General features: G+C 41.9%; 2 protein-coding genes across 5 annotated transcripts; both read left to right on the forward strand.

Annotated features, from left to right (window-relative positions):
• The first annotated feature begins 1,843 nt into the window (after positions 1–1,843).
• Positions 1,844–6,840, forward strand: LOC120656588 (WD repeat-containing protein 44-like). Its single transcript, XM_039934727.1, has 7 exons — positions 1,844–3,439; positions 4,642–4,732; positions 4,821–4,978; positions 5,075–5,126; positions 5,231–5,313; positions 5,550–5,643; positions 6,001–6,840. The coding sequence occupies exons 1-7, from the start codon at positions 2,108–2,110 to the stop codon at positions 6,552–6,554; spliced, it is 2,364 nt and encodes a 787-aa protein (XP_039790661.1). The 5' UTR covers positions 1,844–2,107; the 3' UTR covers positions 6,555–6,840.
• Positions 6,841–9,995: 3,155 nt separating this feature from the next.
• On the forward strand, positions 9,996–19,408 carry LOC120656589 (RNA polymerase II C-terminal domain phosphatase-like 1). Of its 4 annotated transcripts, none has more exons than XM_039934732.1 (16): positions 9,996–10,731; positions 11,638–12,114; positions 12,621–12,831; positions 13,142–13,299; positions 13,375–13,445; positions 13,561–13,663; positions 13,733–13,819; positions 14,376–14,909; positions 14,997–15,063; positions 15,707–15,837; positions 15,914–15,967; positions 16,297–16,393; positions 16,633–16,838; positions 17,004–17,069; positions 17,877–17,935; positions 18,518–19,408. In XM_039934732.1, exons 1-16 carry the CDS (start codon positions 10,450–10,452, stop codon positions 18,618–18,620), a joined length of 2,706 nt encoding a protein of 901 aa, XP_039790666.1. In that variant the 5' UTR covers positions 9,996–10,449; the 3' UTR covers positions 18,621–19,408. The 4 variants fall into 4 exon arrangements, with proteins under 4 accessions (XP_039790666.1, XP_039790664.1, XP_039790665.1 ...); XM_039934730.1 differs by having other exon boundaries at positions 9,997–10,731; positions 16,920–17,069; XM_039934731.1 differs by having other exon boundaries at positions 9,997–10,731; positions 17,877–17,950; positions 18,518–19,392.
• The last annotated feature ends 3,297 nt before the right edge of the window (positions 19,409–22,705 follow it).

Genomic DNA, 22,705 nt, shown 5'->3' on the forward strand with positions numbered 1-22,705 from the left:
TTTAGCACCGGGTAACACAACCGGTACCAATGGCATTCATTTTTGTCAAAAATATGCATGCGGTGGTGGCTGGGATTCGAACTTGTGACTTCTTGCGTCAAGTGCACCTTTCTAATCATTTCACCTATACATCACTTGTGATGGGAAAAAATATATTTTCCTTTTGAAGTAACCCTTGGATGAGCCTTAGGTACCGGTTGGTTTATGGGCCATTGGCTTGTTTTCTACTACTGCTAGTTACAAGCGCGGCAGGTGAATGTACTAGCTAATTTCCACTTAATTTAATTCGGTAGCCTATTCTTTTTGCCATGCACACTCTGACTCCGTACGGAGAGAGTTTATTTACGAGATTCCTACAATCTGGGATTTTTTTTTTCAAACTACTACAATCTGGAATTACAGTCGGTGGCAGTGACCGATCAAGGTGAGCATCCAAAATTCACTAGAGAGAAATGGATTGTCAGTGAGTCTTATTTTCTTAGACTCTACAGTGTTACATAAACTTGTATTGTTGTTGGAATATCACCTCAGCGGCATTGTGACATGGTTAGTTTATGGGCCATCATTTAAGCCGTTTGTAAATTTTGAGATATTTTGATAGTCTACGGTCAAATTTCTATTTAAAATGAAAAACGTTGCCAACATTTTGCCCCTTTTCCCCACGAGTAATAGTAATAGGTTACCTTTCACAAATGCAACTAATAACATTGCATCTTCATGTCAGTGTTTGTCGTCGGTCGTCGTAATTTGGCTTATGTTCACGGGAGCCCCAACAACCCATCATATAGTCTCCTAAAAGTAGTTTGTCTAGATTTCCTCGAGGGAATTAACTTGACCCGGCCGGTCAATATCTTTTCTACTAGTACGTTCTACCTTTTGAATGCTAAAAGCATCTCCAAGAGACTCTTTATATGTTTTATATGTTTATTAGGAATAGAGATTTTGGTTAAAAATTACCCTCGAACAGCATCCACAATTGGATATTTAAATGTATACATTTTCTATTCCGAATTTCTCGCTAGCCAAAGATGAAGAGAGAGAATTACTCTCTAGACCACACATAAGACATAGAACAACTATTGGAGAGTACAATAATATAGAAAATAATTTTTACTCAAATAATGATTTAAAGAGTAGATTTTAGAAAAACTGTTGGAGATGCTCTCAACTAACCCGCCAATCATCTTTCGGAAAAAACTAACCCACCATTTAGATGAACCAAGCCAACTGTTTCAGTACGGCAATTAAAATACTCAGTAGGTGATTGTGTTTATGCTGAAATAATAATCTAATTTACACGAAAAAAGTTCTTCGAAAACATCCATGCTCAGCCACAGCAGGTCAGCAGCCGAAGGCACAAATTTGCCCTGCCGCAACCGTATGCTGTCCCCGCAAAACGGGAGGGACATTACCATACGGGACGCACGGGAGCCGTCACCTTCATCCTTCCCTCTCTCTACCACCACCTCCCATAAACCCGCCCGCCGAAAGGCGCCGTCGGCGTGACCGCACGGGCCGGCCGGTTGCTCTTTCTCGCCACGCTTCGTCCCGCTCCGCCGTCACGCGGAAACGGGAACCGCCCCGGTGTTACCCCACTGACACAGTGGTCCCACGGGCCACGGCCGCGTCCGCTTGCTTTACCCCCGCCGGTTACAGCTGTAGCACCGGGTACCGACAGGCGACAGCGGGCGGTAATTAACCGCGCCGGCAAATCCCGCCACCATTAGCCGGGGGGAAGCGGGCAAAGAGGCGATTACCGCGACGACAGGCGACGGCGACGCGAGCGGGGCAGCGAGCACAGTCACCAACCACCCTTAAGTAAGACGCGGGCGGGGGCGGCGCTGCGCCGGGCGGGCGGGGAGATCGGAGGAAACAGCGAGATCGCTCGCGGTTAGGCTGTCGTCGCGCGCGGGCGGGCGGGGGCGTGGCGGATCTCATCTGACTCCGCCACTTGCTGCTACGACTTCCCCATCCCTCCCTCCCCTCCTCCCCCCACACCGTCCCGTCGCCTTTGCCTCCCTCTCGCGCAATTCGCCGAACACGCCGCGCGCGCCTCGCCTCGCCTCCCCTCCCGACGGCGGCGGCGGCTGTCAATGCTGGCGGCGCGATGAGCGTGGAGGAGGAAGTGGAGGAGCAGGAGGGGGAGGAGGAGCTGTTCTACGAGTCGCTCGACCGCATCCTCTCTTCCTCGGGCTCCTCCACATCGGCCTCGGACGACGACGGCGCCGACCGCCCGCGCCGCCGCCGCGGCTGCGATGCGTCGGCCGCGGCGCTCGACCTGTGGACCTCCCAGCCGGCGCCCGTCCAGGAGCGCCGCCGCCGGCTGCTCCAGCTGTTGGGGCTCTCCGGGGACCCTTCCCTCGCCCGATTCGGGGCGGGCCGGTCCGCCTCCGACGCCGCCGCGGGCTCGCTCCCGCCATCTCCCGTCTCGCGTTCCAGATCGGGAGAGTCTGCCCTGGGCTCCGCCGCGAAACCGCCGCTGGGGAGCGGCCGTCTGCGGCCGTCGTTGTCCGACGCGTCGGATGCCGCGCTGGAGGCGGTCGAGGAGGACCCCAGGTGCTTGATCAGGAACCTCGACGATGGCAGCGAGTACGTGGTGAGGGAGGAGTTCTTCCTCCGCGAGGTCGGCACGGGGCGGCAGCTCACCGTGGAGGAGCTAGGCCGCTCCCCTATCGTTCAGGAGCTTATGCGCCGCCAAGCTTTCAGTACTCCCAACTCCAACTGCAACTCGAATTCCCAAAGTGGCGCCTCTACGCCCATCGAGAGGTCCAGCTCCAGCTCCAGCTCCAGCAACGGCGGGGCGCGCTCCAGGCGGCGCAGCAGTTGGCTCCGCAGCATCCGCTGCGTAGCTGGCTCCATGGCCACCCACTCCCGTGACCGCCGCAGCAGTGACGAGAAGGACACGTCTTCAGAGAAAGGTGGGCACCACTCCGGCTCTGCGACGGATGGCAGCCAGGACTGCGTTCCACGCCATGGCCCTGCCCGTGTCAAGGTGCGGCAGTACGGGAAGTCTTATAAGGACCTCAGTGGCCTATTTACCACACATGAGATACAGGCACACAATGGTTCCATCTGGAGCATCAAATTTAGTCCTGATGGCCGTTACCTTGCGAGCGCTGGGGAGGATTGCGTAATCCATGTTTGGGAGGTGTTAGAGTTTGAGAGGGTGGGGAAAGAGAATGGGGTGGAAGAGAATGGGGTGTGCAATCCAGTTGCCATGGTGTGCAATGGGTCATCAGAGCTGATTGTGTCATCAGCTGCTCCAAGTGGGAGCCATTGGGAAAAGAAGCTGGGGGCAAAGGTACTGCACAGTGGAGGGTCGGCGAGCTCAGACAGGTTGATATTGCCTGAGTATGTGTTTGCACTGTCCGAGAAGCCTGTTATAACCTTTGCAGGGCATTCAGAGGATGTGCTTGATCTCAGTTGGTCCAAATCTCAGGTAATGTGCACACATTTCTAGTTTTGCTTCAATTCCAATGTGTACTATTATATTTTCAGTGTCATTGCCAAGTGCAGACTGTAATAGAATGTAGAATGACTGGCACCAGAAAGTAGGATATAATTATATATATTAGATCTGAACTTATTTTCTATTGTTAAGAATGCAAATGTTATGCAACAATAGTCACATTAGAAACATTATGATCACATACCAGCTAACCTTATTTACTTTTGTTGGGTTTGGGCATACCCTAACTTGGCATCCAGATCTGGCATAGTACAACTGGTGCACTGATTGGAAAGGAAAACTTGATCAGTTGCTATTTAGGCATTTAGATTTTAGGATAAATAAGTTGACCTTATTGCACAAGTGTGCCCCAGCTTTTACCATGTGCTATGTCTTAACTAAGGCACGCTTCCTACAAGCTTTCAGATTGCCACTTTACTGTGGTTTCAATTTCCTTCTCAGTTTGTCTACAAAGTTCAGCACGAAGCTTACTAACTTTTTGGCATTTGGCAAATCTATTATCTGGATGATATGCTGCCTTTTGTCAAAATGTAGACATTTGAATCTCAGCTAACCAGTTTCATGGTACTAAACTGCAAGTCAAGGGTGTTTCATTTCTTCGCTGTATTTGCAGCTCTAAGGTTCTGATTTTGTTAATCGATATTTGGTCTTTCTCTGCGTCAGAGCAAAGGGCGTATTAACTAAAGTTGTTTCAAGAAAGTTGTAATTTAATAAACATAATGAGTTAATATTGGTGTTGCCTACAAGGCTTGCTCTGGGACACCTCTTTTAGAAGAGTTTATGGATCTTGAAACAAATGAATTTGACAAAATCATGAATAGATATATATCTCTAAGATGAGATGAGATTTGTCTTCTTCTAAATAGATTAAAAATGACGTTGATATACATGATGGTAATTATGGGGTTTAAAAGTGCAAATTAATTATTCCACCAGAGTTTTTATGTAGGAATTAGTGCCCGTAACTAGTCAAGGTACTGCGTACTCAGATACACTGACAGCAACACACACAACATTTTTTGCTAGGCACTTCTCTTGACACCTCTCAGTCTACTTGCTGCTATCGATAATTCAATTGAATTTAAATGATTCTAGGCAGCATAACTTCTTATGAATTGATTTTAGTTTCAACTATTTCAGCATTCTTTAGCTCCATTTTTTTATTCCTGCAGTATTTGCTTTCTTCATCAATGGATAAAACAGTGCGGTTGTGGCACATGTCAAGCACTTATTGTTTGAAAACTTTCTCACACAGTGACTACGGTATGAATTTCACTTCAGAATCCCAGCCCCTCTCTATCTCAGCACTGTATTATAGTTGTCCTTCTGATAACATTTCTTTTTGGTTAAGTGACTTGCATCCAGTTCAATCCTGTTGATGATAGATACTTCATTAGTGGTTCCCTGGATGAAAAGGTTCGTATCTGGAGTATTCCTAAACGCGAAATTGTCGACTGGGTCGATCTACATGAAATGGTTACTGCTGCCTGCTATACCCCAGATGGAAAGGTTTGAATTTGATCTACTTCCTAGTTTCTTAATTTTGGTCAACAGGCCCTATTAATTTATCCCATGCTCATCAAATGCTCTAATGCCTTGTCTTAGGGCGCACTGATTGGATCTCACAAGGGCAGTTGCCATCTGTATGATACATCTGGTACATTGGCTTGCATTTTAATTCTGTTCTTACCTCTCATTCAAAGACCTTATTCTGTGTCTTGCTAGCCTAAACTTATATTTTTTTCCCTTTCTTCTGACTAGATGACATGCTTTGCTACAAAAAAAGAATCGATCTGCAAAACAAGAAAAGGAAATCCAGACAGAAGAAAATCACTGGATTTCAGGTGCTTATTTCGAATAAACATATGTTGTGATGTGAATCATACTGCACCAGAGTTGAGATAATGCTGCTTTGTTAAACTGAATAAACGCAGGCGCTCTCGCGGGCTGCTGGCTAGTGGAGCTCGCTCTCAGCCAGCAGACCCGGGTTCGAGTCCTGCCTTCTTCTAAGTGTAATGCGGGGAGGCAGTCTGCCTCTTTCGTCTCGTTTTTGTTAAACTGAATAAAGTTCCTCAAATAGTTTGTCTCAGGGAGTTCTTCAAAGGTCATAATCACATCTGCAGATTCAAGAATCCGAGTTCTTGATGGTTTTGAGCTAGTCCACAGGTTTAAAGGTAAATAATTTCTTATCAACTATTTCTTCATATACGTAAAAACTTTATGCTAGTTCATATCATGGTGCAATCATTATTGAAAACTGAAGATCAATTGTATCTGCCTTGTTCTTCATTTCAAGAGCAGTGCTGGAACATGTCAGGTTCCACATTTCTGCTATGATGGCTCTGTTGTTCACTTAACATGTTAAAATAGTTCGTCCCTATTGATAGATCTTAACGGCTACATAGTTAGTTTTCTGTGCATGTCACTCTCTGTCTGTTTGTTATTAAGAAAAAGAATCCTTGCTCAATTTTCGTCTTCTGTTCTGCTGGTTGGTCTCAGTTACATAGTTCTTATGTCTTGCCATATTCCAGGATTCCGAAACACCAGCAGCCAGATCTCAGCCTGTTTAGCTGGAAATGGACGGTATATTATCTCTGCAAGTGAGGATTCCCATGTTTATATGTGGAGAAACAATGATGATTTCGAGCCAAGCAGAAAGAAGGGCACTGTTTCTGTCACAAATACCCATGAACACTTCCACTGCAAGAGTGTGACAGTTGCTGTTACCTGGCCTTTTGCAAGCACCAAAATGGCTTCTAACAAACAAGAAGAGCTGGATAATGGGTTGGAGAATGACCATATACTGCAAACCAAACCTGCAAAAGCACAAGAGATGCCAGATGTTAAGTACCAGAGTACCAACATCGCAAGCAACAATTCAAATCATAATGGTGACAGATCATCTGTGACTTGGCCTGAAGAACTCATCACACCAGCAAAGCAGAGTCACAGGCCTACTACCTACCTTGCCGACGAGGGAGATCAAGCTCCAAATGTGTCGGCTTGGGGCCTAGTAATTGTCACAGCAGGCCGTGGAGGTCAAATCAGAACATTTCAAAACTTTGGTTTTCCTGTTAGAGTATAGCATGAATCCGAATACGTAAGATAGTCACTGCCATTCAGTACTGTAGTTTGTGTATAGATAGGAGATAGTGGTCGAGTTTCACACCATTCAGGGATTGGATTTGATTGTTCCTTGGTGCGCCTGCTAGATATCACAAAATCGTAGGCTAACATACACTGTCAGTACTCCTGAACTTGGTATGCCAAATTCATTTAGCCCTAAACTGTACATGAAAGGGAAAGCCCTACAGAGAAATAGCATCAGCTGAGTGAGAGATCTTTCATCCGTCAGCTTCAACCTTGTTCCACTCTCCATCTTTGGCGATTTCACATTCTGGCTTTGTGATCTCATAGTGCGGTGAATGATTTTTTTACCTGGAGCTTTTTAAACAACGCTGGCAAATGCAGTTTAACAGCATCTAATAAGTCAATAGTGAGCCTTAGCTTGCTTCACATTGTTTCGCTGCTTGTGAACATAATTACAATTTCAGTTTAAATAAAGATAGGATGATATGTAACTCTAGTTATTGGATTTTACTTTTGAAGTAAAATAGTGAAATATGGTAAAATATTTGCCACAAATTTAAAATCCATTGGTCTAATACATGAATTTCAGCGCTGATGTGCGATTTCAGCGCGATTAGGCATGAGGGGGGAGACGTTAGTCTAGATGGACAAGTGGTGGTCCAGAAGGATACTTTTCGGTATTTAGGATCAGTGCTACAAAAGGATGGCGACATTGATGAAGATGTTAGGCATAGAATTTCAGCTGGCTGGTTGAAATGGCGACAAGCTTCTGGCATCCTTTGTGACAAGAGGGTGCCACAAAAGCTTAAAGGCAAATTCTATAGGACAACAATTCGTCCGGCGATGCTATACGGTGCTGAATGTTGGCCTACAAAAAGGCGACATGTCCAGCAACTGAGTGTAGCAGAGATGCGGATGTTGCGGTGGTTTTGCGGGCACACAAGGAGGGATAGAGTCCGGAATGAAGTTATTCGGGATAGGGTCGGAGTGGCACCAATTGAGGAGAAACTTACCCAGCATCGGCTGAGATGGTTTGGACATATCCAACGAAGGCCTCCTGAAGCGCCGGTGCGTAATGGGGTTCTTGAGCGGGTCGATAATGTAAAGAGGGGTAGAGGTAGACCTAAACTGACGTGGGATGAATCGGTTAAGAGAGACCTTAAGAATTGGAATATCTCTAAAGAGATAGCTTTGGATAGGAGCGCTTGGAGACTAGCTATCAATGTGCCTGAACCTTGAACTTATTTCTTTCGGGTTTCATCTCTAGTCTGCCCCAACTTGCTTGGGAAAAAAGGCTATGTTGTTGTTGTTGGTCTAATACATGAATTCAAAATATGTGCTACGTTTGACTGGTTCGGTGCAAGTTGAAAATATACACTGCAAGACTAAATTATATATCCTCACATAAAATAATTCAAAATAGGGTGCTGGGGTATTTTCTTGCATCCAATTTTCACCCTCCTCCGACATCCCGGTGAAATCAAGTTGATTTGGTGGTGAGAGCCACCAAGGCTGGCGACTGTCTCCAACAATAGAACCCATAATACGAGACCTATTTGAGGTATGGGTCACAGTTGTTCAAAAAAAAAAAGAGATATGGGTCACAGTGAAATAAAAAGGTCACGCATCTAAACGCTGCATTCTCTAACAATGGATGCAAAAGGAAGTCCTGGCGGCACGGAGGCCCCTGCGGGAAACGTAGAAAAGGGAGCCACCGACTGCGAGGTAGCCGCCGGAGATCAATCAGCGTCACAAGAGCTTTTGGTGTCCTACAAGCTAAGTGGAAAATCTTGCACATACTAGCTCTTTTATGGAATAAACAAATACTTAATTCAATAATGCGTGCTTGTATCATACTTCACAACATGGTAGTTGAAGATGAGCGCGCGGTTCAGCTAACTAATGTCCACCCATCAGAATGGCCTGGAGTGGCTGATCCACCAATTAACCAGGCTATATAAATCCTAGGAATTGAGAAACTTATTGATGCTCAAAACACCATTCAGGAAGAGAGATGGCAGCTTAGCTTCAAAACGACCTGACCAATGCTCTGGTCCTTTTGGTCCTAATAACAGGAACTAAAGTCTTTAGTTGTACCATTTTGTTGCTACTGAAAGACTAAATTGATCATTGACAAACTAAATCCGTCACTTGACATACAAAATTGGTCAATGCACAATATCAATTGACTTGAGCGACTAAATTGGTCAATGCACAATTGACAGACTAAATCAGTCAATTACTAAATTGGTCAATGCACAATTGACAGACTAAATCGGTCGATGCACGTTGAATTGAGCACGCTGAATTGAACATCAGTGAACGACAATGCATCTCATTTTTCTACTTTTGTTGTTACGCACTCATTTTCATTTGCTTCTTCTGAAGATTGAAAAGATCCCTATCGTGGCGAGCACATGGCTCTGGACAACGCACTCCGAGGTACGAACGAGCAAGCACGGCGCCAACAAACGTCTGAGATGGCTACTCTGGCGGGCACACGCGGCGGCGTGGATGAGCAGTGTCGGTGGAAGACGATTAACATCACATTAGTTTCATTAAACCCACCATAAAAATATATCTTGATAGCACAATTATTTTGTCTTAAAGATGTTAATATTTTTTTGTAGATTAATCTAAAATCGAAAAGGTTGCCCCATAATAAAATCATCGGTAATGCTAAAAGTAAGGGCATCCGGACTTTAAAAGAATTCAGAGGCTTTGACATATGCTGCAATAGTTAAGTATCAATGTTGTAATCATTATATCTACACGTTTCACAATGGATATTGCATGAAATATACTGTTCATGTTACGGCGGACATTTTTACATACATTTTTTTGCATATTACAAATAGTGATCTCTGATGGTTAATTTCTAATGTTTTATCGGAGCATCTGGGTCGCTAGCAGCGCGGTAAAATCAAAATATCTTACATTAAAACGTATCCAGATTTCAACCATGATATCTTGATTTCCTTGATTCTTTAGTACAAGGAATAATTATATCTTTTACCTAATATATCAGGAAATCCTCATTAATGGATCCGAAATTTACTTGTCTCATAATCATATAACAATTTTTTTTGAAGGTAATGTACATCGAGAAAAGGACGCCGATCTCTCTCGTTTGCTTGACGCTGATTTTGGACGGCCAGTGGCCAACCACGTACCTAACCATAGAAAAGCGAGTAAAAGAGGTCAACTACCTCCCTGGCCACCACCAACACGTGACGTGCCACCTCGCCGGAACCGGCTTTCGGCGAGTCGAGAGAAAGAGACACGCAAATATGACGCAAAAGGAAAAAAAATCAAATTAAACTGCAAGAAATAAAACGCAACAATAATAATTGCTTGGCGATAATCCCAACCCTCCACCGCTACGCTACCCTCCCCCGCCACCTGCCAAAATAAATCCATCTGCTCTCCAACTCGGTATCGCAATCTGATCAGACGCAAGCCTCTCTCCCACCCCACCTCCACCTCTCTCCCTCCCTCCCTCTCTCTCTCTCTCTCTCTCTCTCTCTCCACAACGCGCCCGCCATTGATGCGGTAGCGCACGAACTCCCCCTGGATCTGAACAAGCCACCCGCGAATCCTCACCTGTCGCACCAAATCTGGTCAGAAACGGTGAAGAATTCGAACACGGTCTTAAGAATCGTTCACTAAGGCCACACACGTCTATCTGCTTTCCCCTACCTGTTTTTGTGGTTTTTTTCTCGTTCGAACGATTCATAAGAACAGATCCGCAAGGGGGCTTGCAGATCCTGGAGATCTACCTGTGTGAGGCAGGCCCCTTGTTTTGGATGCCCAGAACGAACCCTTGACCTGAAGATCTGCTTGATCCTTTTGGGATCTGCTTGTTGTTTTTTGTTGGATCTAGAGAGAATATGTTCAAGTCGATGGTTTATTACGGGAACACCTCAATCGGAGAGGTGGAGGTGTGGCCGAAGGGCGAGGCGAGCGCCGGCTTGGCCGTGGCGGCGTGGGCACGAGAAATCCGCGTTGACCGCCTTTCCCCGCCCAGCGAGCGATGCCCTCCGCTCGCCGTCATGCACACGGTGGCCGTCGACGCCCGATGCCTCGTCATGGAGTCCAGGCCGCCCGCCGGCACCGACGTGGCGCCACTGCCGCTCGTTGCCATGCACGCCGCTTGCCTCAGGGACAACAAGGTATATGCAAATTATTCCTGACATAAATAGAGATTCACATCCAGAGTCTAAAAAGAGGAACAACCTGCACACATGAAAGAATCTCTAATTTTACATGGACAGTTTTGATGGATGGAAAGTTTTTTATTCGTACGAATACGTGACAAGTTTACCGGACCATAATTAATCCTTACTAGGTATGGAGTAATTTTATTAATTTTACTTGAACGATCACTGTGGACAAGGATTTTTGATAGGATGAGGACGGATGACTAAATATGCACTGAAATTTTGTCAGTGATGACACCAACTTGAACTTGCATGATTATCACAAAGTCTTATGTTATATGGACATGGACTCATTTTTCACGCTATAGAGTTTTAACATGACTTTACTGAGGCTAGTTGGAACGACATATGAAACAGAGGTTTAATTTTCAGAACTGGACAATCAGCCACTGGATGTCCTAATGACATGTACTGGTTCTTTGGAATTGAGGCACACCAGTCTGATGACATGTTGCATCATTGTCTTTAGCACTAGTTGACAATTATTAACATCGTATCATCACTTTAATTGCATCTAAGTATTGAATCCTGAATTCTGTCAAGTTGAGGGAACATGTAAAACATAATCCGGAGCATCTCGATCTATCACGAAGTTATTGTTACTCTCAAGTGCTTCTTTTACGGTTTGTCTGAACTTAAGAACCTGTGCTAATGTTTTTCTCTACCATAATTCATTGGTAAATGTGGTTTTTGGCACCTTTATATTTCGTAAATATTTGTGGGAATTTAAGATCCACCTTATATATTATTAGTTATCTCTTAGAGATGTAATGCTTTTCTTTAAACATCCGCCTTCAGCTATTTATAATTTTATACTATATACATTACATTGAACCTTTTAATTCCTTGCCTATGCAGACCGCAGTTGTTCCTCTAGGAGATGAAGAATTGCATTTAGTTGCGATGACGTCGAGAAGAAACTTGACAAATCATGCATGTTTCTGGGGCTATAGATTGCCATTTGGCTTGTACAATTCTTGCTTGACCATGTTAAATCTTCGATGCCTGGGTATTGTGTTTGACCTCGATGAGACATTGATTGTTGCCAATACATCACGGTCTTTTGAGGACAGAATTGATGCTCTTCAAAGAAAGCTGAATAATGAGACAGACCCACAGCGTAGAAATGGTATGCTATCAGAGGTCAAGAGGTACCAAGATGATAAGTCCATCCTAAAGCAATATATAGAAGGTGATCAGGTCTGTGATGATGGAAAGGTGTATAAAGCGCAACCTGAGGTTGTTCCACCATTGTCTGATAACCAGCAACCAATGACACGTCCAATTATAAGATTACAAGATAAAAACATTATCTTGACAAGAATAAATCCTCTGGTATGTGTTAAATTGCTTGAACTTTATTTGGGGCTGTCCATGGCAGCATATCTTTATCAGCTCATAGATTTATAATAACTGCATAGTGCGGTGTGCTTTCTGTTTGGATTTTCGTTGCACATCAGTACCCTAAGCGAATGCCATATTTGTTCTACCTGGAACGTGATAAACCTGCTTCTTTTCTTTGCAGTATCAAACTTTCTCATAATTTTTTATAAGGCAAAAAGATCCTAAAGGTCTTTTATAAAAGCAAAAGCTCTTAAGTCATGGGATTTGTAGTACCTCCATACCTTTCTGTTATAGCAATTATCAGTCAAATACTCAAATTATTTCATTTTGTGTTAGGCCTATGGATGAATGTATGAGGAGATTTGTATTCTTGCTTAGTAATAGCAATTGTTTAGTATCTTACTGATTTGGTGATCCAAGCTTATTGTTTGCACTCACTGTTTTGGTTGCACAAAAGATTACCAAACGGCCAGACTGATCTGTACTGTTTTCTGTAGATAAGGGATACGAGTGTTCTCGTCCGTTTAAGGCCAGCCTGGGTGGATCTTCGCAGTTACTTAATTGCGAGAGGGCGCAAGCGTTTTGAGGTCTATGTGTGTACGATGGCAGAGAGAGATTATGCTTTAGAAATGTGGAGATTGCTTGATCCAGATTCAAGATTGATTAATTCTGTTCAACTTCATGATCGAATGGTGTGTGTAAAATCTGGTATGCTATTTCTCTCATTTCTTGTTGAATAGTAGATGGGAAGACTTGATTGATTCTATAGGCCGTAGCCCAGGTGCCCTAACTGTTTGACACCAGATCTTATGACCGAAGTGTTGCATATATGCATCAACCAAAATTTCTGAACGAGTACAAAAGGAGCATAGTGTAATTTGACCTAAGTGTTGTCATTATGAGAAGCTGACAAACTGTCAAAAATAAGCTCAAGTTTTAAATTTGCTTTATGCACATTTTCTTGTTTTTTTTCCTAGTTCCATCATACTGATGTTAATGTCAAAGTTGCCATCTACAGGTTTGAAAAAGTCCTTGTTGAATGTTTTCCATGATGGTTCTTGCCATCCTGGAATGGCATTAGTAATTGATGATCGCCTAAAAGTTTGGGATGAGAAAGATCAATCTAGAGTTCATGTGGTTCCAGCATTCACTCCATATTATGCTCCTCAAGCAGAGGTGAAGTTCATAGCCTGTAGCCCTGTACCACTACGAATATATCATTTGGTCACTAACAAAGTTTTCACCTTCTAGGCAAATTGTTCCATACCAGTTCTGTGTGTTGCCAGAAATGTTGCATGCAATGTTAGGGGTAGTTTCTTCAAGTAAGATTGTTTTTTCTCTAATGCTTCTCTAGACTTTTGTGTGTATTTGTTTTTTGTAACATACCACAGTGAGTCCAGCAGATTTTTACATAGAATTGCATGGCTCAATTGACAGAGACTTCGATGAAGGCCTCTTGCCAAGGATTAGTAATATTTCCTATGAGGATGAGAATGATATCTCATCTGCTCCGGATGTTGGCAACTATTTGATAGCAGAGGTAAGTTCAGAAAGTTTGTTGCTTCTGTGTTCGCTTCTCAGTAAATAACAGTTCTTTTCATCTTCTTAGGATGAGAATGTTGCAGCAGTGAACGGAAATAGAGATGCATTGCCTTTTGATGGTATGGCAGATGCTGAGGTCGAGCGGAGGATGAAGGTTTGTGCTTTTTATGACTCAAATTTTGGTTTTCTTTTCCTGAACTCATCGATTTTGCAAAAAAAAAACACATCCAATAATAATCTGTGGCAGCTATTAGCACAATTTCTGAAAAAAATTGTTATATATATTACTAAATCATTTGACAGAAATTTTAGTTTACAGAACATCTTATATCATGGAAGCACAAATCACATATGTCCATAACAAACAGTTTTCAAGAAAACTTTTCACTTTCAGTTCAACAAAGATTCTAACATTGCCTAAAAACACAAAACAGTTCTTACTAAGATGTATTTGTTCCATAACTAAGCAGTATAGATATCTGTTTGTTAAAATTATGATTTGATGTCTGTTTTGAACGGTTTTGAGTAATTTGTTTATTTGAAACACATGACAACATGAAGAATTTTTCTAGTGAGATGCTGACACTTTTGGAGTCATTTTATATTTTACGAAATCAACTCCCAATGCATCATGATGTTCCCTTATTTTTTAGTTCTTTATGCCCCCATTTATTCTCTTGTATCCATATTAAATTCTTAACTACTTCCAGGAAGCATCAGGCAATTCTCAAGCATTCCATCCAACAGTGGCGAGCTTTGTCATGCCAATGGCCCCTGCCCAGAATTTAGTTTCGTCTTCAGTCGCACCAGTTGCCCCACCCCTTGGCATGACGCCACCTCCATTCAACCAACCAGTTGTTCAACCAGGTTTTTCAGATCCACTGCAAGGTTCTCCAGCTAGAGAAGAGGGTGAAGTTCCTGAGTCTGAGCTAGATCCGGACACAAGGAGAAGGCTTCTCATATTACAGCATGGTCAAGATACAAGAGATCCTACGCCTCCACTCCCAGCAATACCACCAGTGCAAGTCCCAGTTCCACCAGTGCAACCTCATGGGAATTGGTTTCCCACAGAGGATGGTATTAATCCAAGTAATCTGAATAGAGGTTCAGCAGGTTTCACAGTACAATCTGACTCTATGTTCTATGAGAAAAAGCAGCCACCTCATCCTTCATTCTTTCATGGTGGGGATAGTCCTATGTCCTCTGATAGATTTAGCTATCAGAACCAGAGGTTTTCCAGTCAGGTAGGTGATTTGAATAAATTTTTTTGAGTCTGTTTGCTTTGCTAAGTATGCACATAGACACTTAATGACAACATTTGCTTGATGTAGCTACCGCATACTGAGGATCACAACATGCTTCAAAACCATGGACCTCCAAAATACATAGCCTTTTCGGGTATGTTTTATCAATTTACACCCCACCCCTCTTTTAGTGTTCATGTTGAGAGAGCGCTTTTCTTGTCCTCTCTTGTCATGTGTTACCACACCTATGCTTGGTAAGATGTTAGGTATAAGTTTGGTCAGTAACTTATCTCTACTACTTAAGGTGATGATCCAACATACAATTCGAATTCTGAAACATCTATAGTATATGGCTGCATGTCGGGATTTTTTTTTCAATATTCTTTTTCTCATCATCACTGCCACTGCATGCTACCAAGCACAGCTCGTACTCATTGTACCTATATTTTTTTCATCCTCTATATGGTTGTCACTTCAACACATGATTCACCTTGTTGGATCTTTGGGCATCATAAAAATATGGCAGCTATGGCCTTGGTAAATAGGGAGAAGCTTCTTGCAATTGTTGCAATTATCCTGCAACTAGATATGACAAGCAATATGCAGATGATTTTGTGATGAATTACTGCATTAATGTGAAATAATTAATTATTCCACATAAGGACCCACTAATGCTGGCAAAATTAAGGAAGGTAGTAATTCGATAGACCAACAATTTCGCTTTTGTTGAGCACATAGATGGGTAGAAATATGATGTTCTTTTATGGATTATGCTTAAGTTCATTTATGCCATGAAGGTGAGGAGCTATCAGCTCGGCATGTTCCCTCAAGGAGAAACAACCAGCTAGAATCAGGAAGACACTTTGCACAATATGCAGGGACCTCTGCTGGCATACTAGAGGGAATTACGCTGAAGTGTGGATCCAAGGTAGTGTGTAGCATTCGATACTTATGGATCAGAAGACTTGTCTTTAATCTTGGTTGACATTTCCTTTTGTGTTTAGGTCGAGTACAGGTCAACATTATGTGATACTCCAGAGCTACAGTTCTCTATTGAGGTAGATTAGAATCTCTTCTCTTAATTGGTTTCATCATATCAGCAACTTCATCTAACAAGGAAGTCCATGGCTAGAATAATTGGAAGTTGTGAAAACGGATGTGCTGAAATAACTATTTTTGATAGAATTTCCTACACTGCAATACACCTCAATATAATTCCCAGGGGAGATTCATAATTCTGACCGACAACTGAAATTTATTTTGGCATCTGACTTTCCATTGTCTATTTGAAGGAAAACTTCCCTGAACTATCATCTGCTTGCAATAATTAAATGTACTTACTTTATTTCCCTCCCTCCCTTGCTCTGTTTTATTGTACCTCGTCCAGGTTTGGATTGTTGGGGAAAAGATAGGTGAAGGAATTGGTAGGACAAGGAGAGAAGCACAGGGTCAAGCTGCAGAGATGTCATTAAGAAACTTGGCTCGTAAGTTTTATCTCGTCTTATTTATGTCATTGGTGTTGTGCAGCCAATTGAGTTTCATCTCCACGAGTGGCTTGCTTAACTTTAGTTCTTTGACAACTAGGTAGAGCTTGTTTTCATTTTATATACGTTGAACAAGGCAAATTGTCGACATTCTTGTATTTTGCTCATTGCTAAAACATTTTTATCATTTTATGCAGTAGTCTATTTTATTGAGTTTGACATAGTAAATTTTGCTGCAGATAAATACCTGTCATCTGATCCAAATAAGATGACTGATCTGAAAGAAAATGGTTTCGGTAGCAACCGCAACTATTTTGGATACTCTGGAAATACGAGGGATGATATGTTGCCAGTTTCAAGCACTTCTGAGGAATCTCGCTTTATGAAAATGGAGGATAATAACTCCCAAAAAACAGGAGGTTCTGTTGCTGCTCTCAAGGAACTTGTAAGTACCTGGTCGATTATTAGTTGTTTGACTTGATCTTTTATAACACAAACAAATGATATATATGAAAACACATTTCAGTGCACGATTGAGGGATATAACTTAAATTTTCAAGCTCGTCCGTCTCCTCCAGATGGCTCACTTGGGAAAGAATCTTATGCTCAGGTAGAAGTTGGCGGACAAATTCTAGGCAAAGGAGTTGCGCTAACATGGGAAGAGGCCAAAATCCAGGTAATAAGCAGTTTCATACCGAATAATCAATTTGTTTTCCTTTCGTTAGTTTAGTTTCCATGCCCTAAGAAAGTCTGGATTCATCTAGTTAATCAAAAGGTTAAGTAACATGGAAAAAAGGTGGTTCATTGTTATTCCGTTGAAGGTCAAGTGGCATGGCGAAAGGTGGTTCATTGTCATTCCCACAGGGCAGAAGTTTTGTAACACATGATTTTGTTATCAATGGGACTAAGAGATGGGCCTGGTAGACAAATTGGATAGGTTCTGAGATCATTAAAAGTGGTTTGATTGAACAAGTTCAATAGTTTGTGAGATTATATTCAATTGCCTTCACCTCAGATGTAAATTAATGTTTCAATCAAATCATCTTCTAGATTTTCAGAAGGGGCATTTGTACCCCTGCTTTGAAGTTTAATTGCGATTTTGCCCTTATTTTTTCAACTGTGTGATTTTGCCCTTTATTTTTCACAAGTTAGTGCAATTTTACCCATAGTCAACGAGTCAAAACAGGGCAAATATGCAAAGACCAAGGGCAAAATCGCAATGACTTGTGAAAAATAAAGGGTAAAATCACATAATTGAAAAAATGAGGGTAAAACCGCAATTGCACTTCAAAACAGGGGCAAGAACACCGAAAAACAGGGAATGCATTTGGAGTAGAAACAATATATTCTATTTGTATGTGAGGTTTTAATCTATAATGGGTTTTCCTTGATTGGATACAGTAATTTTGTTTCTTGATTGGATATAGCTTAAATGTTATGTTTCTGCCTTGAAGTTCATATATTTTTTTTTTTCACTTTGCAGGCTGCTGATGAGGCTATTGTAACTTTAAGATCCATGCTAGGTCAACTTGGTCATAAACGGTCTGGTTCTCCAAGGTGATTATTTGTTGGTCTTTGGGTATTTGCATATCTGATATCTTTTGGTGTTAATACCGAAAAAGACCTATCTTGGCTGGCTGATGAACCGGCTATAGGACTTCTGTATTGAATGGAATGGCAAGATGTTTCTTGGTTCCAACCTTTTCGTTTGCTAGCCAGTAGGTCTAAGTCCATATTCATTAGACTTTTTGTTGCTACTAAGTACTAACACAGTGGTTCCATATAGCAAAGTGGTGGTCAATGGTCTAATTTGGTAGGTGAGGACACAGTGCTGTGCTTGGTGATAATCTGGACCGCACTAGTTCTAGGTTATTTCAGATTAGGGAAGTGTCCCAAGGAAAAAAATCGTGGTGTCTTTGCTGGGTGGAGTCATGTATGTAGAATGTCATCTCATGTTCCAGTCACGATTTGACATGAAATTTTTTCGGTGCAGATTGTAGTTTTGCAGCTTTTGATATGTATATCACTGCGTCAGATTAGATTTGATCATTGTCTTTCATTTGTAGTCTTCCTATTATAATTTCAGTATGATTTAAATGACCATATAATTGTCATTTACCATAGGTCATTGGCACCCAATTTTAATAAGCGCTTCAAGCCAGATTTTCCAAGGGTGCAGAGGGTTCCTTATGGAACATACTCCAGGATCGAAGGCCATGTTCCTTGAGAGTTTCGCATAAATGATGTGCCTGGGCACTGGACTTTTGAACTGGATAAGACTATGAGCTGTCAGACAAGCCGTTCGAACAATGGATTCCTGGCATCTGGTGGACTTCCAAAGCTGTTCCCGCCACTGGTGATGAAGACTGTTATGGGAGTGCCAAGAGAATTGAAGTATTTATGGTGGCCATGACTTCCTACAAAATTTTGGTCTGGGCTTCTTCCTTGATATGACCGGAGTCGCACCATGTTGGTGTAATCCTTGTGGATCTGGAAATTTGAAGCTTGAACCGGGAGTTGATGCAGCACCAATTCATTTTGGTGATCGAAGAGCAGAGCTGTAGCTGGTGGGCATTTTTTATCTCGCTCAGGAAAATCTGGCCTGTTGGGTGCCGATCCACTCGATTGTATGCTATGCATTTGTGACAAGGGGAGGTTCGGGACCTCGGGTTAGATCATAAGTGAAATATCAGGCTAAAGTTGGTACCCAGGCACCCAGCGACCTGCATACTCGGGGTCCTAGCTGTAGATTGACAGGTTTAGTATTAGTTTCTCAGGCTACGTTGCGCATAACTGATCAGTTGAATAGGATCACCAGTATATGTTGATGTAGTGTCTTTTATAACAATAGGTACCATCTTTGTAGCGGTTGATGAATTCAGTAGCTGACAACACTCAATTGTATGTTGTAGACATCGGTGTAATATACTGTGTGCATATTTTTTCCCCGAAATTTCCAGATGTATTGCACAAAAAAATAATAAATTCATAGTGATGTACATTATTTTGCAAGAACACGGGATGAACTTATAATTGCAATGCTATTTATTATTCAAAATGCACATATATTCATCCTAATTGATAGTTTATAATAATAAATAACATTAATATATTATTTAAGTAATAAAATATTAAAACTATTCGAAGAATGAAATGCACGTATTCTTGTGCACATAAAAATCATCAAAATTAACATAAAAAGTGTACCCAAAAATATCCAACAAACATTGTGATGCACTTTCTTTTTGTAAACCAAGAAAAGAAACTAAGAGATAGTGTAATATACTAGGATGCACATTTTTTACACAAAAAATATAAAGAATGTACATATTAAAAATATTTAGCATAAATATTAAAATTATTTGCCTAATACGCAACTTTGGTCATCATCAACTAAAGATGAACACTCCAAAAATTACCAGGAAGTACTTATTCGCTCTGTTTGGCTGGCTATGGCTGGTAGCTAGTGCTGATTTGTTGTCAGAGAAAAATATTGTTGGCTGATGCTGACTTAGTGTCAGAGAAAAGCACCGCTGACAAACCAGCTGAACAGAGTAATTCTATGTATCTCAATTAAAATATCATTCTCTCTCCTCTGAACATGCAGCACGTCAGTCACAGTGGACACTGGGTGTGCAGCAGGAGCCAGGAGAGCTCCTAAGGATGAAAATGAACGGGCAAAATCATGTCCCATCCCGTCCGTATTTTTATATTTTTGCCGCTCAATTTTCGTATTTACGGACAAATACGGAAATAGGACGGGAAGCGGGAAGAAGTATATCTCGTCCATATTTGTGGGATCCCATCTTAAACCGGGATGATCCCGTATTAATTCTGTATTTATAAAATCCAAAAATAATGGGATTGATTCCGTATTAATCCCATCTTTAAGCGGGAAAAAGATTTATTAGGTATACTATATATCATCTCTTGTTCCACAACATCAATCGGTGTATTTCACATTTACACATAGGAAACATGAAATCTTAATCATATTTTTTTTAAAAAAATAACTTGCATAAAGGAGTGTGTAGTGTTATATTCATATAAGGTGAATGGAGACTAAAAAATAATGTATTTCGGTAAATTTTCCGGTTTCCGCCCATTTACTTAACCGGTATATCTCGATTTCGCTCTTGTTTCTTATTTTTTCCGCTCCCTCTCCTATTTTCTGTAATAAAATACGGAAACGGAAACGGTTGAAGTTTTCCAGCTCGTTCCCATTTTCATCTCTAAGAGCTCCTGCCATCTTGCACGGATACCGATAAATCATCACTGCTTATAGATCCTTTTAGATCAGACCGATGCGGAGATGGGAGTCAGGGAACGTGAGATCCGCGGTTGATTTGTACAACTTTATTAATATAGTTAGGTCGAGCGCTACCAGCTACAGGTGGATTTGCATCAACCTCATCCCTCTAGCTGCTTACCTCGCATCAGTCACTGATGAGATGGAGTTCATGTGTTTGGGAGTTGCTCTGCCACGTCTGCGCCAACCCCACCAACCAGTAGGATTAGTTGTGCGAGCGATCAGGATGGCGGATCCAGAATAATTTTTAGGAGGGGCTTTTTTCTACCTCTAAACAACTTTAGCCTCTTCTCGTAGTGTATTCATGTAAAAAAACTAGGAGAGGCTTAGGAGGGGCTCCATGGATCCAGCGGTGGGTCTGGAGGGGCTCCAGCCCTCCAGGCCCACCACTGGATCCGCCCCTGATCGGGAAGGACGTCCCAACCAGTTTGTCTAGTGAACAACTAACACCGTGATGGATCGCATGGTGTTCACCGCCTAGAATGGTGGGAGGTGGTAAGAGGAAAGGATCCGCAACAAGATCGGTAGAAAATAACAATGCATACAGGTGAAGATTCTAGAAGAATTTGGAAATAACAAAAGAGGGGACTTACCACGTTTTATGATAAAATAGGAATTCTTTAAAATAAGATATTTTGCACGATTGAATAAACATTAGAGATAATTCTAGAGTTAGATTTTTTTTAAAGCAGAGTGTGGAAGTTGCCACATGGTAACACTACAACACTCATGAGCACCTATAAATACAGGTGCTCCGCTCCCTTTTGACATGCCATGGCATAAGATTTCTCAATTAGAAGATGGCATTATTGTCATATAGTGTAGTTATATTATGATAGAGTAGACATATAAAGAGTACAATAGTCTTGTCTTATTTCAATTAGCAGGTGCTGCAGCCACAGCTCTACAGCTAAGCCGCAAGAAGGGTAGTTGATCTCTCATGTTAAGATTTAGGTGAAGGGCAATATAGTGTGTGTATAAGGTTCGTAGAAGAAAAGGTATCATACTACTTTGGTAGTGTTAAGGTTAGAGCATCAAGTTCTCAATAGGATCGTAGCGCACTATGGAGCGGTCGCCAACATTTTAGATACCTAGGTTCAGTTAGGCTGATCTCTTAATGTGCCTTCTTCTAAGAGCAGTTCGCGTATCATTGCGCCAAGACAGTTGATGGGATTGTATAAGATTATGTTTGAACAATACGAGTGCTTTCGCTTGGGGGTGACACAAAGGTGGCTCAATTAACCTCGTATAGACTGCACAGTCCCTCCCTCACAACAACTGAAGTAACACACAAGCTTGCGTACTAGCTTGTAAAAAGCATTAGTCATATTCTTATTATTACTAAAAATTTATTTGAATGGAACTTGACTGTAGGTTGATGTATATTCTTATTATTACTAAAAATTTATTTGAATGGAACTTGACTGTAGGTTGATGTCAGAAAGTTGTTTTTTAGTGATGATGCTATAGAGATGTGAGAAACATTAATGCAGCTATGGTATTTGTGCCCGGGAATACATTAATGTAGTTATGGCATCTGTGCACGGGGATACCAGACACTAGCTCAAAGCGCTCCCAACATGCGAGGCGGGCCACAGCTAGGTTGCACAGTTACTAGACAACCAGTGTATGTTGATGTTGTCGTACGTCTTTGTAACTATAGGCAGCCAATATTTACGGTTGATGAATTCAATATATCGGTTTAGTTTTAGTATATGATTTGGTCTCTTCGTCTGCGAATTTGGAAATATGCCCCTGTAAAACCTTTGGCCCTTTTGCATCCGCATCACTCCAGTTTGTGGCGTGCGTTTGATTTAGAAAAAAACGTATTTTTTATCCTTCAAGTGTTATAAAAGTGTGACATTCATCCCTGATATCTTATATGGTGCAAATTAACCCCTTAATTAACTAAATCGGCGCATGTATCATCCTCACCTTAGTTTAACAATGGTTTAGTCCTATCTAATTAAAATTTATGCCATGCAAATCATCTGACTAATCCC

This window comes from Panicum virgatum, chromosome 1N (genome assembly GCF_016808335.1).
Source record: "Panicum virgatum strain AP13 chromosome 1N, P.virgatum_v5, whole genome shotgun sequence".
NCBI classification, from domain to species: Eukaryota; Viridiplantae; Streptophyta; class Magnoliopsida; order Poales; family Poaceae; genus Panicum; species Panicum virgatum.

Coding starts and splice junctions, on each gene's coding strand:
- LOC120656588 (XM_039934727.1), top strand. CDS start 2,108: ATGAGCGTGGAGGAGGAAGTGGAGGAGCAGGAGGGGGAGGAGGAGCTG. Junction 4,733..4,820: donor TTTCTCACACAGTGACTACG/GTATGAATTTCA, acceptor TTTTTGGTTAAG/TGACTTGCATCCAGTTCAAT. Junction 5,127..5,230: donor CCATCTGTATGATACATCTG/GTACATTGGCTT, acceptor TCTTCTGACTAG/ATGACATGCTTTGCTACAAA.
- LOC120656589 (XM_039934729.1), top strand. CDS start 10,450: ATGTTCAAGTCGATGGTTTATTACGGGAACACCTCAATCGGAGAGGTG. Junction 13,820..14,375: donor AGGTCGAGCGGAGGATGAAG/GTTTGTGCTTTT, acceptor AACTACTTCCAG/GAAGCATCAGGCAATTCTCA. Junction 17,070..17,876: donor GGGAAGAGGCCAAAATCCAG/GTAATAAGCAGT, acceptor TTCACTTTGCAG/GCTGCTGATGAGGCTATTGT.